Source organism: Acyrthosiphon pisum, chromosome X (assembly GCF_005508785.2).
Source record: "Acyrthosiphon pisum isolate AL4f chromosome X, pea_aphid_22Mar2018_4r6ur, whole genome shotgun sequence".
NCBI classification, from domain to species: domain Eukaryota; kingdom Metazoa; phylum Arthropoda; class Insecta; order Hemiptera; family Aphididae; genus Acyrthosiphon; species Acyrthosiphon pisum.
Window position 1 is genome coordinate 122,972,568 of NC_042493.1, and position 15,502 is coordinate 122,988,069.

The window sequence follows — 15,502 nt, forward strand, 5'->3', positions numbered from 1 at the left end:
ATTAATTTTTAAAAAGTGTCATGAGTACGTGCGTGCAGGGAAGTGAAACTACTTTCGTGGTTGTTAGGATTCTTATGTAATTATGTTTGAATCAGTAACATGAACTGAATTGAATTATTATATTTTTATCATGACTATTAAAAATACTGTAATGTAAAAACGAAATTGAACATTACAGCCAAAATTGAAATATATTTATACAGTAAATATATGTTCTATAAAATAGTGATATTAATTGGAAAATACTGTAAGTACCAGTGTAAAATACTTTTTCAATGAATTGTATAGCTTATAATTTGCAAGCTGAATTATCCGGCTTCACCCGTTAGCAGTTTAAACGAAATTACAATTATTTTTAAAATAAAAAAAAAAATATTTATTTAATTGGTATATGTTTGCGATTTGACGTTTATGCGCATGCGTGCAACGCTACTTAACTGCCACGCGCAGCACCATAAAAATTTTAACAAAAAAAACAAAAATATGCCTCGTTTTGTTGTGTAAAACCACCTTGGACAGGCCTTGGAATTAAAGCAGGTTGTTTAAAAGCACATAATGTACTCGAACAAAAAACTCGAAAACATTCCCCGATTTTTTGTGTAAAACCACCTTGGGTAGCCTTCAGAATTAAACAATCTTGTTGAAAAGCCATACTTGTAAGTATATTATACTATATATTTATTATACCTATATTATACACGAGTTCCTCCGCGCAGCCTTAATAATGTAGTGTTATGCGCATGCCTATAAACGTAAAATCGCAAACTTTGGATAGCTATAACTTCCAAAATAATGGTTTCCGCAAGAGAATTTAAACAGTTTCGAAATCAGCGTTGAAAAACATGTCTTTTAAATTTTAAATTCGTAAGGAGCGCGGTAAAGTGCATTTTAGCCTAAAAAAAATACAAAAATTAGTAGTTATCATTGATTGACAAAATGAGTAAATGACGTCAAATGGATGTATCATAGTCATGCAATGTAAAAAATCCAAGTATAGGTACTCAAGCAAATTCTTACCAAAAAAAATGTTATCCATATAATATACACCGGCGCAACAGTAACCTGTAGCTGCCCCCTAAATACGGCCCTGAATAACTTACTTATTTAATTTGGCTTTTACTAAATTTTGTATCATTGAATTTATTTCGTCGATGCTGTGCGGTTTTTTTCCAGGTTTATCATTATAATATACATCAAGTTTTTTATAAAACTCATTTTTTTCGTCAAACGACATGATTTTATTTATTTACTAACGAAGTAAATAAAAGGAATAAATAATATGCACTATTTTACTTTCTTATACACACTTTACAAACACTAAACACACACGTATTGAACGGTCTTAGCAAAATGAAAACTGGTATGCATTGGTGGGTCGAATTGTTAACGATTATCGATCGATAATAATGCTTATAAAATAGAAAATATCTAAACGCAATATTGTGACTGTCGTTTATGATAGATTAGATAAGAATTATTGTCACTCCAAGCAAACAGCTACATATGGACATCCAAATGACGGTAAACATAATAGTTTGTATTAAAGTACCTATTTGTAAAATATTCTAATATATTATGATAATTGATAATAATATAATATTATAATATTTGTAAAACATTTACTTAAAATTAATTGTAATATATTATGATAATTGATAATAATATAATTAATAAAAATATAATTAACTAGCTGATCCCGTGCACTTCGTTGCCCTTAAAATTTTGTGATTGTTTAAATCTTTTTGGATGTAACTCGCAACAGTTAGTGCAATTCAGCCACCCTGGTAGACCATTGTGAGATGATACATTAAATAATACATTTGTCGTAAAACGTAACTTTTAATGCCATAGACATATATATATATATATAGCCGTACCCGCACGGCGTTGCCCGTGAAAAGAATTGCAAGTCAAATACCCTTTAGATTTTTGTTATTGTTGTAAAACATAATACCATGTATCGAATGAAAAAAAATTATACAAAAGATTATAGAAAAATTTTTATTAATCATATATTGAAAATAAAATAAAATAAAATTATATTGAATCATATATCATTAAATTTATTGGGTTAGAGCTTCTCTGTAAACGATATTTGATGTTGTTTTATTTTGTGGCAAAAACAACAACCAATAATTATTATTTATTATTATAATAGCTTTAAAACCCATGGCAACTATTTTGAAACACAAATTTCTATCGTAAATCTCAACATTTCAGTTTGAGCACCTCCCCTGGGTGATCAATTCCCTTTTTAAATTAGCCTATATTCATCAATGATAATTTCGGCTTCTAATGGTAAAACAATTTTTAAAATCTGTCCAGTAGTTTCAGAGCCTATTCAATACAAACAATCAAATCTTTCCTCTTTATAATATTATAAGTATATAGATAAAAATATAAAAATAAAAGTTTTTTTAAGTTTTGCTATATGGACATCCAAATGACGGAACAAGTTCCGTTGACGATAGTTTAGGTATCCATTTCACGAAATATTATCCATATTGTGTAATTACGTGAAGTGGAGAAACCGCGGTTTCATTACGCGAAATGGATGCAAACGTTGTCCATTTCGCGAAACGTACAATATCGCGATATGGATGCGACATATATACATTACTATTTGAGCAGCAGTGAGCATTTGTACAGCTGCTGAAGTCGAAGACGGAAGAGAGGGTCTAATACGGTTTCCCTCCACTTTTTATAATTTACATTTTAAATTTACATTTTCCACCTCTCCACTAATTTTGTCGAAAATAATACAATATACATCTCCCCTATAATTCTTTACAAATATATTTTCGATTTATATTTTTGTTTTTCATGACATTTTTATTTGGACCTTGGGTTTTTAAATTAGTTTTATAATAATACAATAATGAACAATGATGTTTATTAATATTATTCATTTTTTGATACGAAACAAGTAGGTACCTAGTATTTGTTTGCTCGTTTAAATTGAGCAATTTAATACAGTTTGTATTAAAAAAAGTTTAGCTTTTCTATTTTTTTTCATATTCCTTTTTTAAGAATGGTATAATGGGTATCGGGACATATTGATCTGGGGCATTTTTATCCGGTTTGGGGACATTTTGATCCAATGAGGACAACTTGATCCACGGATAAAAAAGTACCCGGATCCAAATGTAACCTTACCGTATAATTAGTATATTTTATAAGTTGTATACCTACTTCTATAGTTGTATGTTTGTAAATGCTATTGGCGTAATATAAATTATAATATGTTAATTAACCTGCTGTACAATAATAAAATATACATTAATACATCATAAGACATGTAAAAGTTGTTTTGTTTTAAATTCTACATTTATTAAATTGTATGTACCAGAAGTAGAACTCACTTCCCCCCTCAAAAAAGAGGGGAATGACTCTTTAAGACATGTATATATGAACTATATAAATCAAGGGAGTCCCACGACTTATTTTGATCCACTTCGACAGTTCGACCACTGAATTGAGCATGTACGATGGAGGGGACATTGCAAATAGACAGTTTTTAAGAAGTTCAAAATAGGCAATTTCCAAATTGTATACATGCGGATTTTGGGTCTTGAAAATTTGTGCGTAATAATAGTGAACATTAGTGTCAGTAACTGTGTAAAAAATTAATATCGGAGCGCTCCCGCACGTGCACATACTTTCAATACCGCATTATCCAAATATTAATTATTTTTGTTTTTTTTTTTTTTTTGGTCAAAAGTATCAATCTTTCGACAATCATGTTAACTTAAATACCTATTTATCCGATAAAATTTTTTAAAATATATTTGAATTTGTCATAAAATTTACTTGAAAAAAACTTTCTTATAATTTTCAATTAATTTTTTTATGAAATGACGTGGAAAGAAAACTTTCATGACGAATTCAAATTTTGTTCAAAAGTTTTATCCGATTACCATGATAGATGTAACAGTTGGCAAAAGAATAATATGTCTATTTTGGTAAAAATAGTATACGGGGACCGAATCACCTCAATAATAAATTATAATATCATAGTACATGCGATTTGTTTTTGGTAAAAATATTTAAAAAATAAATTACTAATAATGCAACATAAATAAACAAAAGAATAATATCTTTAAAAATGTTTAGGCTGGCATTTGAAAATAATTTCCGTATAGGTACAATGATTAATCGTTGAATTTAAATTTAACGCATCCAATGGATATCATTCACTGTACTGACTTATATTCAATGAAGAGATTTCCCTAGATTTTTAATTGTGAATAATGTAATATAAGTAACAATCATATAATTTATATCATTTAAAAACTGGTTCATATTTGAACGATAAACGTTTTATGAAAGAACATTGACGTATTATAGTTATTAGTTACAGTTTAAAGAAGCACACAACACAAAAAAATTCTTTTAATTTTTTTTTATATGTTAAATTATTTTATCTATGGCTATATTAGTTGATTTGGCCTTGGTGAAAATCTGATGTGAAAAAATTATTACTGCTAAGCTGATATTAAGATGTATAATAGCCGCGTGAGTGCGTGACGTCATTGGGTCCGGTTCATCGTAAATGCCTGTCTTATACGTGTAAAAGTTCCTAGCTTCACACAACAATTTACCAATTTAAACATTTTATTTTTGAAATTCAGTTTATGTATTAATGTGTGATTTTATGTGTTTAAGACGATAAAAGTATCAGAAATTCAATATGACGTTTAGTATTTTAAATATTAATACATTATAAAAGTTTTTTTTTTTGTTAAACGGCGCATAGCTATTTAAATATAAAATAATAATTTAATTAATATATATTTTTTAAGATTTTTAATTTTTAAAAAACTAAACGATATATTGAAATTCTGATACTTGTAATAATAATAATAATAATTTTCATATTTAACTGTGATAGGATACATTTATTTCGAATAAAAATAATAATTATAATTATAGTTTATTACAATAATATTATATAAATATGACAAAATATGGCAGACTGCAATTTATTATTGATTTTATATTTAACACACGTGTTAGGTAGTCGATATCCAACTCATTGACGAAGTACACGACATTTGATACAAGTATGTAGCTATAGCGATAATGTCTTTAATTGGGTGTATTGATTGTAGCTTTTGAAAAAATTCTTACCTGTTAATATTTGTTATTTTATCAGGAACTGTGTCAGTATAATATCATTATATTTTAGTTGGTTGGCAATTTCTTTTTGCATAGACAAGTAGGATATACTATACCTAAGATTGTGACTTTTCTCCGGACCGAGTGCTTCGAAGATAATTTTTTTCAATTTCTGCTTTAAAAAACAAATTGTTATCATTATAATTTGTTTAAAATTCGATACATTTATCTGACGTCAGTTAAGTAGGTAGTAGACCTTACAACAGTTTAATATATAACATTATTTTACTAAAATATAAAATATTATGTTACATTTTCTTTGCTCATCAACTTAATTTTTTTTATCGTATCTACTTGATATTATTAAAGCGGGGCTCGTCCAACTGTGGTAAAGTTTCGCCCTGCCCTAGGAACGGCCCTGAGTCGTGCATAAACAAGTCTCCACCTCAGAGTTGGGCCCGTGAACGGTAAACAATTTAAACGGTGTACAATGCTCCATATAAAGGACGCCACACCAGCATGTGTCTCTGTCTTACATACGCGTAACATACCGAATTTACGCTCAAAAATTCACGTTTTATGCCGTTAGCTTAAAAATTAGTGTCAATCGACCTATTATGAAACTTGATGGTAAGAACGTTACCTATGTTTTGTTGCTAGTTTTTATTACGATAATTCGGTTTTTAGGTGAGTTAGAGCATTTTTAATTTACATTTATTATACACACTAACACACTTAAAAACTTAACTATCGTAAAAAAACTACCAATAAAATACAGAAAATGTTCTTACGATAAAGTTTCATAATAGGTCGATTCGCTCTAATTTTTAAGCTAACGGCATAAGACGTGAATTTCTGAGCGTAAATTTGGTATGTTACGCGTTCGGAAGACGGAGACAACACTTGCGGGTGTGGCGTCCTCGTAATAATATTGTACTTTTTATCAATTCTACCGATGGACCTGGTAACGCGATAAGCCTTCTGAAAACAGATTTGAATATTCGTTAATATGCGTCCACTCGAGGTCGATCAGGTCACATTTAAAGATATTTAATTTAGTTTTCGAACAATCATTTTACGACATTTTAAATGTTCAAAAAAAATGTATAGCCGTTTAGAATCTAAAGACGTATATGTATATTATTATTATATTATAGACGTATATATCTCAATATTTCAAGTTTAATTTAAGTTTTTATTAATTAGGTATTAAAAAATTCAAATTAGTTTTAAGAAGTCTTTCCATTGGTATGATTGACACTAGATTGGTACATTTTGGTTGAACTATCGTTGTCGTCATAGTCGCAGCCGAACAACGCGCGTCGTAGCGTTTTTGAGCCTCGGTTGGCTACATTGTAGGAATAAACGCGTTTTAAACGTTATTTTTCCGCGAAAATTTAAGAGACAAGTAACAGGATCGCATGCCCCAACGGCGGCCGTTTGTCGAATAGCTGCTACTATCACCGCCGCCGACGTCGAAATTGAAGAACCCGAGCGCCGGGCCCTGCGATCCTGGTACTTTTGGAGTAGTACTGACGAAATGTACTTGTACCACAAACCACGATGTGGGTGAAACATACATACCTACATCGAGGAAATTCAGGAGCGGCAAACGTTGCAAGCGTTTGGTCTGTTTCGTTCTAGTAACCAGAACCGTGGTTGTTTTTGTTTATACTATTGCCATTATCGTTATCACAATTCATATTTAAATTTTAAATATTAAATTAATTTTTAGAATTATATTATATTATAATAATTATATTACAATTATTATTCCTGATTTTGGATTAACTTTATTAGTATAAAGTATATTTATTTAATTAAACATTTTAACTGTTACCTATTAACTAATATGTCTCGAAATATATCTTTTGTTAAACACGCAAATGCCAACCCACACAGTCAAATGATGATTATGAATAATACAGATTTTATATCAAGAAACTGTATTGAAGAAGTAATTGTTAAAAACAAAATCATCTCAGAACCCAAAAAAAAATTCTGTGTGCCGATCTCTATTTGAAGATATTGACAACGATGAAGAAAGAGTTGTAGATCATCAGTCTGAAGAAATAGAACAAACGTCTGAAGGCTTCATAAGTGTGTGGAATGATTCAGCTATTAAACTTTTGATCGAGCTTAGAAAAGACAAAGACAAATATTTTGCATCAGCCAGGAACAAAAATAGATTGTGGGAAGACATCTCTTCAGAAATGAAAAAAAAAAATTATTGCTTTAATGCTAACGTCTGTAGCAATAAGTGGCGTGGATTGAAATTTCAATTTAACAAAGTACACGATAATGCATCAAAAAAAGTTACTGGTAAAGGCTGTCAAACTTGGAAGTATTATGACATATTGAACGAGTTCTTAGGGTCTACATCAAATGTTTCTCCACCAAAAGGTAACTATTATTTCATATGTTAACCCGTCTTTAGTTCGGCGCTCACCTCGTTAGTATTTTGAGAGCCACTTATTTATTTATTACTTGATTCATCTGATACTCTTAATAACTTCAATCGACATATGTTTAAATATACTTTTGCAAATATAATAGTTTTATAAATAACTCTTGATTAGATATTGACATGCAATATTGTCAATATCCATAAATTGAGTGTTACACTCACTCAATAGATTGACCTAATACTTTTTCATTAACTCAGACCTATTTTTAAGGAGCACACAATATTCATGTGCGTACTGTATAACAATCAGTAAAATATTCCAGACCACTAGGGCCAAGTAGAATGATAATGATTATATTATCTATAAAAAATTATAAATTAATTTTTAGTGTTCAGCAATTTATAATCAAGAAAAATTGTAAGAGCATTTTTGTAAAAGATTAAAATATAAATAATTTGTAGTTGGTTTCAATATTTTATGTTCATTATATAATAAATAATCATAAAAAAAACAATGAGGTGAGCGCATCGCTCACTCAATACCAATTGCGGGACTTTGCATAGCGATACCAACGACGGGTTAAATGTAGAAATGTACCTACTTATAGATATTTAATACTATATAACACAATATTTTTAGAATGTTTGTCTTCTAAATCATTTGGTTCACCAGTGTCAAATACTACAACATGTCCCAAAAGAAAATCGCCCAAGGTCTCAGAGAGTGGTCGTGGGAAACAAAAGATGTTAAGACTTATGGAAGAAAGGTTTGTAATTAAATTTTTTTATTTATTTGAATAGACCTTTTTTTTCATGTTTGCACTGTTAAATATTATATACATTTATATTTTATAATGTACATTTAATTTGTTCTGTTTTCATACTGACTATACTCTATTCAGAATAAGTTTGAACCGATCGCTCGACCAAAACATGTTTTTTCAGCGCATTCCCACCACAATCCGGTCATCAGTGAGAGCTTTAACACAGGCGCCCAACGATGACTGTCTGCCAATCACAGATCGCATTGGGGGGTCAGGCACTGTTCGACAGCTCAGTCTGATTACGTGACGCGGTTCAAACTTATCCTGAATAGAGTATAGTGACTTGTTAGTTACAAACTAAACTAAACTGTGGACGAGTGTACGGCTCACTGTAGTGGCCCATATTTACATGGTATTTGTTAATCAAATTAAAACATTGTTTTTTAAATGAGAGAGAGAAAGTGCAGGGTTATGTACAGTGTTCATATGTTTAGTTGATTAATAGTAGAGTGTTAATTATCTACCCATTAGATGACATAGAAATCCATTTCATGGTGCTGTGGTTAAATATGTGAAGTCTTATCTAGCATATTTTTGCCTAATTGACATGTTTATGCATTTTTCTAATTTATTTGGTATATTTCAATGCATACATTGCCAGATTTGATAGATTAATTTTAACTTCATTTTCAGGGCAATCAGAGATGAAAAGAAAATAACAATTCATGAAAACCTTTTGAACAAACTAACCGAGGCAAATGAAATAGAAAATAAAAAGGTTGAGTTGTTAGAGAAGCTTTTACTTAAAAATAATTATTAAACTATCAGGGCTGATTTATTTATGTATTTTCAAAGACTGAAAACTGTAATTTGATTACAATAATTTTTCATTTTAAGTTATTACTTTTGTTATGAATATTTTATTTTGTTTTTAATCTACTATTATATTTATCTAAATTTTAATCATTTTATTAACTATTAAACTATCAAGGCTGATTTATTTATGCATTTTCAAAGACTGAAAACTGCAATTTGATTACAATAATTTTTCATTTTAAGTTATTACACTTATTACTTTTGTTATGAATATTTTATTTTGTTTTTAATGTTCTATTATATTTGTTTAAATTTTAATTATTTGATAAACTATTAAACTTATTTAACTATGTGAGCTGATTTGTTTGTTTATATAAATAAATTGAATTGTAATGAGAGGAAGAGTCAATCAAAGCATGGTTCGACATAATACTTGTAAAAGACATAAAATTATTTTGTATTAAAATTTATCATGAAAATAAAACAAGTGTCGATATTTAAATTGAATTTTATTTATATATTTATAGATAATTCATTACAAATTTCATCTCTTTTATTAGTTGTGTTTAGATTAATTTCAGAAATATTTAAATTGTATTCTTGATTTTGAGAAGTATAATCTGCACAGTCAATTTGATCATTTTGGTCCATACATATGTTGTGCAAACAGCATGCAGCTGAAATAAAAGCACCACAAAAATCTTTGTTGTAAACTTCAAGGTACCTACAAAATGTAAAAATTAATTAGAAACAAGGGTATATAATAAAATAATTTAAATTATTTGTATAACCAAACATATTGTACTCTTAAATTGTATGTCAGTAACGATATGTTTAGGGAGTGAGTTTATGGCAGCAATAATGAGTGGTACAGTGTTAAATATCAATATTTACCTAATATTTCTAAATATACATACTTAAATCACCTGAATCGTTCCAACAACTTTCCAAATGTTAATTTTATTACTACTCTAGATGAATTCAGGATACGATTAAAATTATGCTTTTCAGGTGTTAGTGCACCATTGTCATGATATGGAACCATTACATTATCCGATAATGGATATGCAGAATCTGCTAAGATGTAACAATTTTCTGGAACTAAATTCTGCAGTGGACCATTTAGAGCAACACCTATATTACTTTTTCTAAAAATCCTGGCATCATGTGATGCACCAGGCCAACCCGCAAAAATATTGGTAAATTTTTGATTGCTATCACATATTCCCTGTTAAGAATAAAATGTATAAGAATCAACTCAAGTGATAGTTTTCAACTTTTTTATTGTAATGACCAACCTGTAAAACTACAGAAGCTACATGTTTGCGGTTGATATAGCAACGTTGATCAACATGCCTCATTCGTGTACGTTTATTCCAGGGAGTAGGAATTTTAATATGACATCCATCCAAGGCCATGAAAGCACCAGGGAAAGCCTTTGGTCTAAGGTGTTTAAAATCTTGAAGAGTTTGATGTATAGCATTTCCCCGAGGCCATTTTATAAACTTATGCTTATGGACTTCCATAATGGAAATAAATTTTCTGACAATACCATGTGCATTGCTTTTCGACACATCAAATCGATCACCAAGTTGTCCACAGTTATAAAATCATACATAACAAATTCCTGTATATTACAAAGAAAAGCAAATTATAGTTGGGTTAGTTTTAAAAACTTACTTGCAGGTCTAAAATTACTATTGTTTTATTATTACAAAGTACCTTTATCTAATAATTATTTAAATACATATATCCATGTATAACACAATATACTACATTATTTTAACTTATTTATTTATATAAGGTATGTGACAATTGAGGATAACATTTAAGAATATACACATATTCCTTAAAAAAAATTATTCATCCAATGTTTAATGATAAATTGTTTTTCAAATTTGAAATTAAAATTGATGGTTTCTATCTTCTGTATGTTTTTTTGTGGCTAAGCACTTTAAAATAGTTGTGGATAATTTATGCATTCATTAAATATGTGAAATATCCAAATTTTACTTTTAATTTATAGATCATTTTTAAATTTTTATGAATTATTTTTTTATTTTACCTGTATGTCTCTAAATTGGCCATGTACCATAAACTTAATAAAATATTATTCTCAACGGTTTTACTTTTTTCACCAACCATATTTTCTTCACTTAAATTATATTCTATACTGATTTCTTTAAACAACACCTATAAAAACAAAAAAAAAATCATTAACTACCTATTTAATTCTAAACATTTCTTTTTTAAAAATTATTAATTTTTATTAATTACTTCAAATGATGATCGATTTAATCGAAAATGACATTTAAAATCTGAATCATTTAAAATGACAACTACATTTTGAGAATACTTTGTAACTTTTGGTATGACTATTTTTTCACTACAGAATATATTTTCATAGACATCGTCACCATCATCATCATTATCATCTAAATAGAAATTGAAAAAGAGTCAATCATTGAGTGAAAAGATGAAAAAAAACTTACACGAGGATAGTAACAATAAATAACAACCAACAATTCTTACCTATATCAATGGCTACAAGAATTTCATTAAGAAAATGGTTTATAGCATTGGGCCTTAGAAGCTCAGAATAAATAAAAGTATTCATTATAAAAGGAATAATAATGTTTTATTAATAACAAAATAATTAATTAATTCATAAATTAAAATTTTAATAAAAATAATAATTATAATATTAATTATTATATGTTACTATCACAAATAAAAATTGATTATATAAATTGAGTTAGTATCACGACTTATCACGATTCATTTTTTTTTTATGTCTTACACCACGACCACGGTAAACAAAATACCGCACTAAACCAAGCGCTCACGAATTTCTACGTTTTCAACGTTTCAAACGTTGGCGTTCGTTCTGCAAAACGTTTGCCGCTCCTGAATTTCCTCATCGTGCCACAAACGTACTGAGCACGGTTTAAGATATTATATCTTAAACCGTGGTACAGAGTCATGATAACGGCACCAGCACGATTCTCATTGGTCGACTTGCGATTTCCCCCGATAATAATTAACCGTTATCGCATAGTTTTATCTTTTATCAACAAAATATACCAACAATTTGTTCACAATACTGAGCAACTCGTCTTTGCATAATGCCTTTTTTTTTTATTTTATTACAGTTCATGTAATTTTCGTAATATTAATTAAAATAATTAATTACAAACATCTATACAAGTCATTTATAAATGTAATAGAAAGCTGAAAATATAAACGGACGGACGAGTTTGCAAAATAAACAAAAACGAGTTGGGTCGGATAGGAATACCAAAAGGAAAGGTCAACGTCTTGTCTGCAAGTAAGTTAAGTGTGTGTGTTAATATTACAGTGTTTGGTCGAGGCAGTTTGGCAGCGATCTCTGCTCAGCCGCCCGACCTCTCTTTAACCAAAACACGTTAACATCGATAAATAATTTGACAACATAAAATGAGAACAATAACACAATTGAGTTATGATAACTAAATTATTAGTAACAGATAGGTAACCAGGGGTGGATAGGTAGTATTTATGTTACAGGGAAATATTTGAAGGGGCCTCCAAATTGAAAAAAAATTTGGTCGCTTCACTCGCATTAGATATTCACCGTGAGGTCGTACAAATTCGTACAAATTCCGTACTATAAATATCTACTCGTACATAGAAGTTTCACATAAATAAGTAGTTTTGGAAATAGTGGGGAGGGGTGGAGAACCGTTTCTATAGCTCCCTCACACAAATTCTCATATAACTTTGAAAAAAAATTTGTACAAATTCCGTACGAAATATCGGCCAAAAAAAATTGCAAAACACAATATAATGGGGAGAGGGTTAGGGAAACATACGAGGATATTTCGGTCTTCGACTAACGATAAAAATTTAAAATACTATGTTAAAGATCCGTAAGCAAATTCTGACTAGTCGTAGTATTATTATTACATTGTTAAAAAGAACAGTAGGTACCTAAGTATTAATAATTTATACAAAAAAATGAATAGTTTTAAATTTAAACTATTCATATTTGGTGAATATTTTATTCTGCAAAAAAACAATGTGTAGACCGAGTTGGCCCCCAGGCCACAAACATAGATGGGGGCCCACAGGGAAAATCCCTTTTTCCCTATGGGCCTATCCACCCCTGTAGGTAACAGACCAACAAATAATGCATGACGTATGGTCCCAAGCATAGGTACTGTGTTGCATATGTGTGCATGTAATCCATATGCGTATAGGGCATTCGTATATAGCATACAAGTATGTTGACTCAGGGTATATCGAGTGTGTGACCGACTTGGTTATCACAATGTTCTACATGACCATATAATATTTTTAATAAATAAAAATCAGTAATATTATAATCCTACTTCGTGTTCCATTATTTTACGTGTCAATACCACATTGACTGAACGCGTAGTTTGGAAAAATATAGGTTCCTATTTATAGTGATCTGTAACATCACGCACGTTGACCTGTACTACTAAAAATTACTGGTCACACATTTTGAGTTTTAGAAACTAATACCATCATCCATAATACAATTTTGTAATTGACCAGCAAATTTGTTACATTCCTCCAGTTTCTAATCAAGATTATACAAGATTAATTTAACAACTTCACCAAGTGCACGGGCATGGCTAACATTTTATTTGAAAAATTGTCAAACGTAGACAATATTTTTATGGCTTCACTCATTTTAGATATATTTTCTGTATCTACACTGCTCTAAATTTATCTTCAAACTAAGTTACTTAACTATATCATGCAAGTTTGGTCAATGATTAGAACGTAATGATAATCTTAACTAAGAAGAAATTTAATATTTGTATAAAATATGTGAGGATCTAACTAAAAAAAATAATGATTTTTTTGTAAATAAACTAGAGATCCACATCCAGGAAGATTTTTCCAAGATAATTTATAATTTTTTTAAAATAAAAAAAGATTTGAATTAACTTCAAATAAATTAAGTATGATATTATGTTCTTAATTGAAATTGCATGCATACAATTTGATAACTAATAGATGTAGGTTGATCTTCTAAACAAAAAACCTACATGGGCCCTTAAGTGGCCAGGCCAGCACTGTTAATATAATGTCTGTGACATTGTTACTAATATTAAATTAGTATATTTATGACTTACATCTTAAACATTATTAATGGGTTAAGAAATGGAAAAAATTATAACAAAATATTATAATAGGTACCTATAATAATTTATTATATAATTATATAGTTTATAAAAGTATTATTAAATATTGAAAACATAACTGTTATACTGTTCTGTTTTTATTTAATCTAAAAACTACAAATTATAAAATCTTAAATTGTTAAAGATATTTGTCACTGTTGGCGTATTAATAATCTTTATACACATTTTAATGTAAATTTCTTTTTTCAAACTTTTATTTTAATTTTAATTTGTTGCAGATTTTCCAGGACCTTCACAGGAGAGAATTTTTGGAATCCGTATATAAAATTGTCTATACTGGCTGCTTTTCTGCAGTTAACAAAATAAGATAAGTAATAAAATTTTTATATAAAACCATAATTTCAATTATAATGTATTATAATATTATATTTTGTTATACATAGGAGCAGTATCGACCTCGGAGTCCATTTTGTCAAAGGGCGTCTCAAAAATATTAGTTAAGCATATTTTTTTCAGCTTTAGTTTTGTAAGAAAAGCTAATTAATTAAAATAATAAATACAAACTTTGAATCCCAATGGTTTATGCTGCCATTTAAGTATAATAAATAATAGTACATACATAAAATTATATTAATGGTTATAATTAAAATTATTTCTATTGAATCATAACTATTTGTAAATTTTTGTAAATAGTTGTATATTATCTATTGTCAAAAGACCAAAAATAATATAAAAATAAAGTATCTAACACTATGTTTGGATGATCATTGCCAGGAAAAAAATAATAAATTATTATATTAGCTATTTTTTGTATGTTACATTTTATATGATATTTACATACAAAATGTGTGTATACAAATTAAATAAATAGAAATTCATTGTTTTATATTTGTAAATAGTAATCTTTTAAAAATAAACTAAATGTATTGTCAATACCTAGGTACCGTAAAATGGGATAACTTTGATAATTTTATACTGTTATATGACAATTTTTATTTTTATTTCATGAATAAGTTCTGTAGTATTAACGATAAAACTCAAAATTAAATATTAGTTACAGCTAGTTATGATCAATATTTTAACGTTTTAATTTTTAAATTTCTGATGTTATCTTTTGAGATATCAATCTTTTTAATATGCTATCAAAGTTACACAATGTACTGGGCAACTCTTATACCTATATTTCTTAATGTGATATCAAAGTGTTACGTACCTACGTATAAATTAATTATGTATAAACT

At 28.7% G+C, this 15,502-nt stretch overlaps 2 protein-coding genes and 1 long non-coding RNA gene across 3 annotated transcripts; 2 read left to right on the forward strand and 1 right to left on the reverse strand.

Annotated features, from left to right (window-relative positions):
• The first annotated feature begins 6,892 nt into the window (after positions 1–6,892).
• On the forward strand, positions 6,893–9,155 carry LOC100571125. The gene is made up of 3 exons (XM_016801404.2): positions 6,893–7,521; positions 8,166–8,292; positions 8,983–9,155. Exons 1-3 carry the CDS (start codon positions 7,332–7,334, stop codon positions 9,107–9,109), a joined length of 444 nt encoding a protein of 147 aa, XP_016656893.1. The 5' UTR covers positions 6,893–7,331; the 3' UTR covers positions 9,110–9,155.
• A 359-nt stretch (positions 9,156–9,514) lies between these two features.
• Positions 9,515–11,286, reverse strand: LOC100571035 (putative nuclease HARBI1). Its single transcript, XM_029485781.1, has 3 exons — positions 11,171–11,286; positions 10,404–10,732; positions 9,515–10,333 (listed from the first exon to the last, which is right to left on the reverse strand). The coding sequence occupies exons 2-3, from the start codon at positions 10,629–10,631 to the stop codon at positions 10,028–10,030; spliced, it is 534 nt and encodes a 177-aa protein (XP_029341641.1). The 5' UTR covers positions 10,632–10,732; positions 11,171–11,286; the 3' UTR covers positions 9,515–10,027.
• Positions 11,287–11,956: 670 nt separating this feature from the next.
• Positions 11,957–15,277, forward strand: LOC107882689. The gene is made up of 3 exons (XR_001678864.2): positions 11,957–12,433; positions 14,540–14,632; positions 14,705–15,277. It is a non-coding gene; the product is annotated as an uncharacterized LOC107882689 (long non-coding RNA).
• Positions 15,278–15,502: the final 225 nt, after the last annotated feature.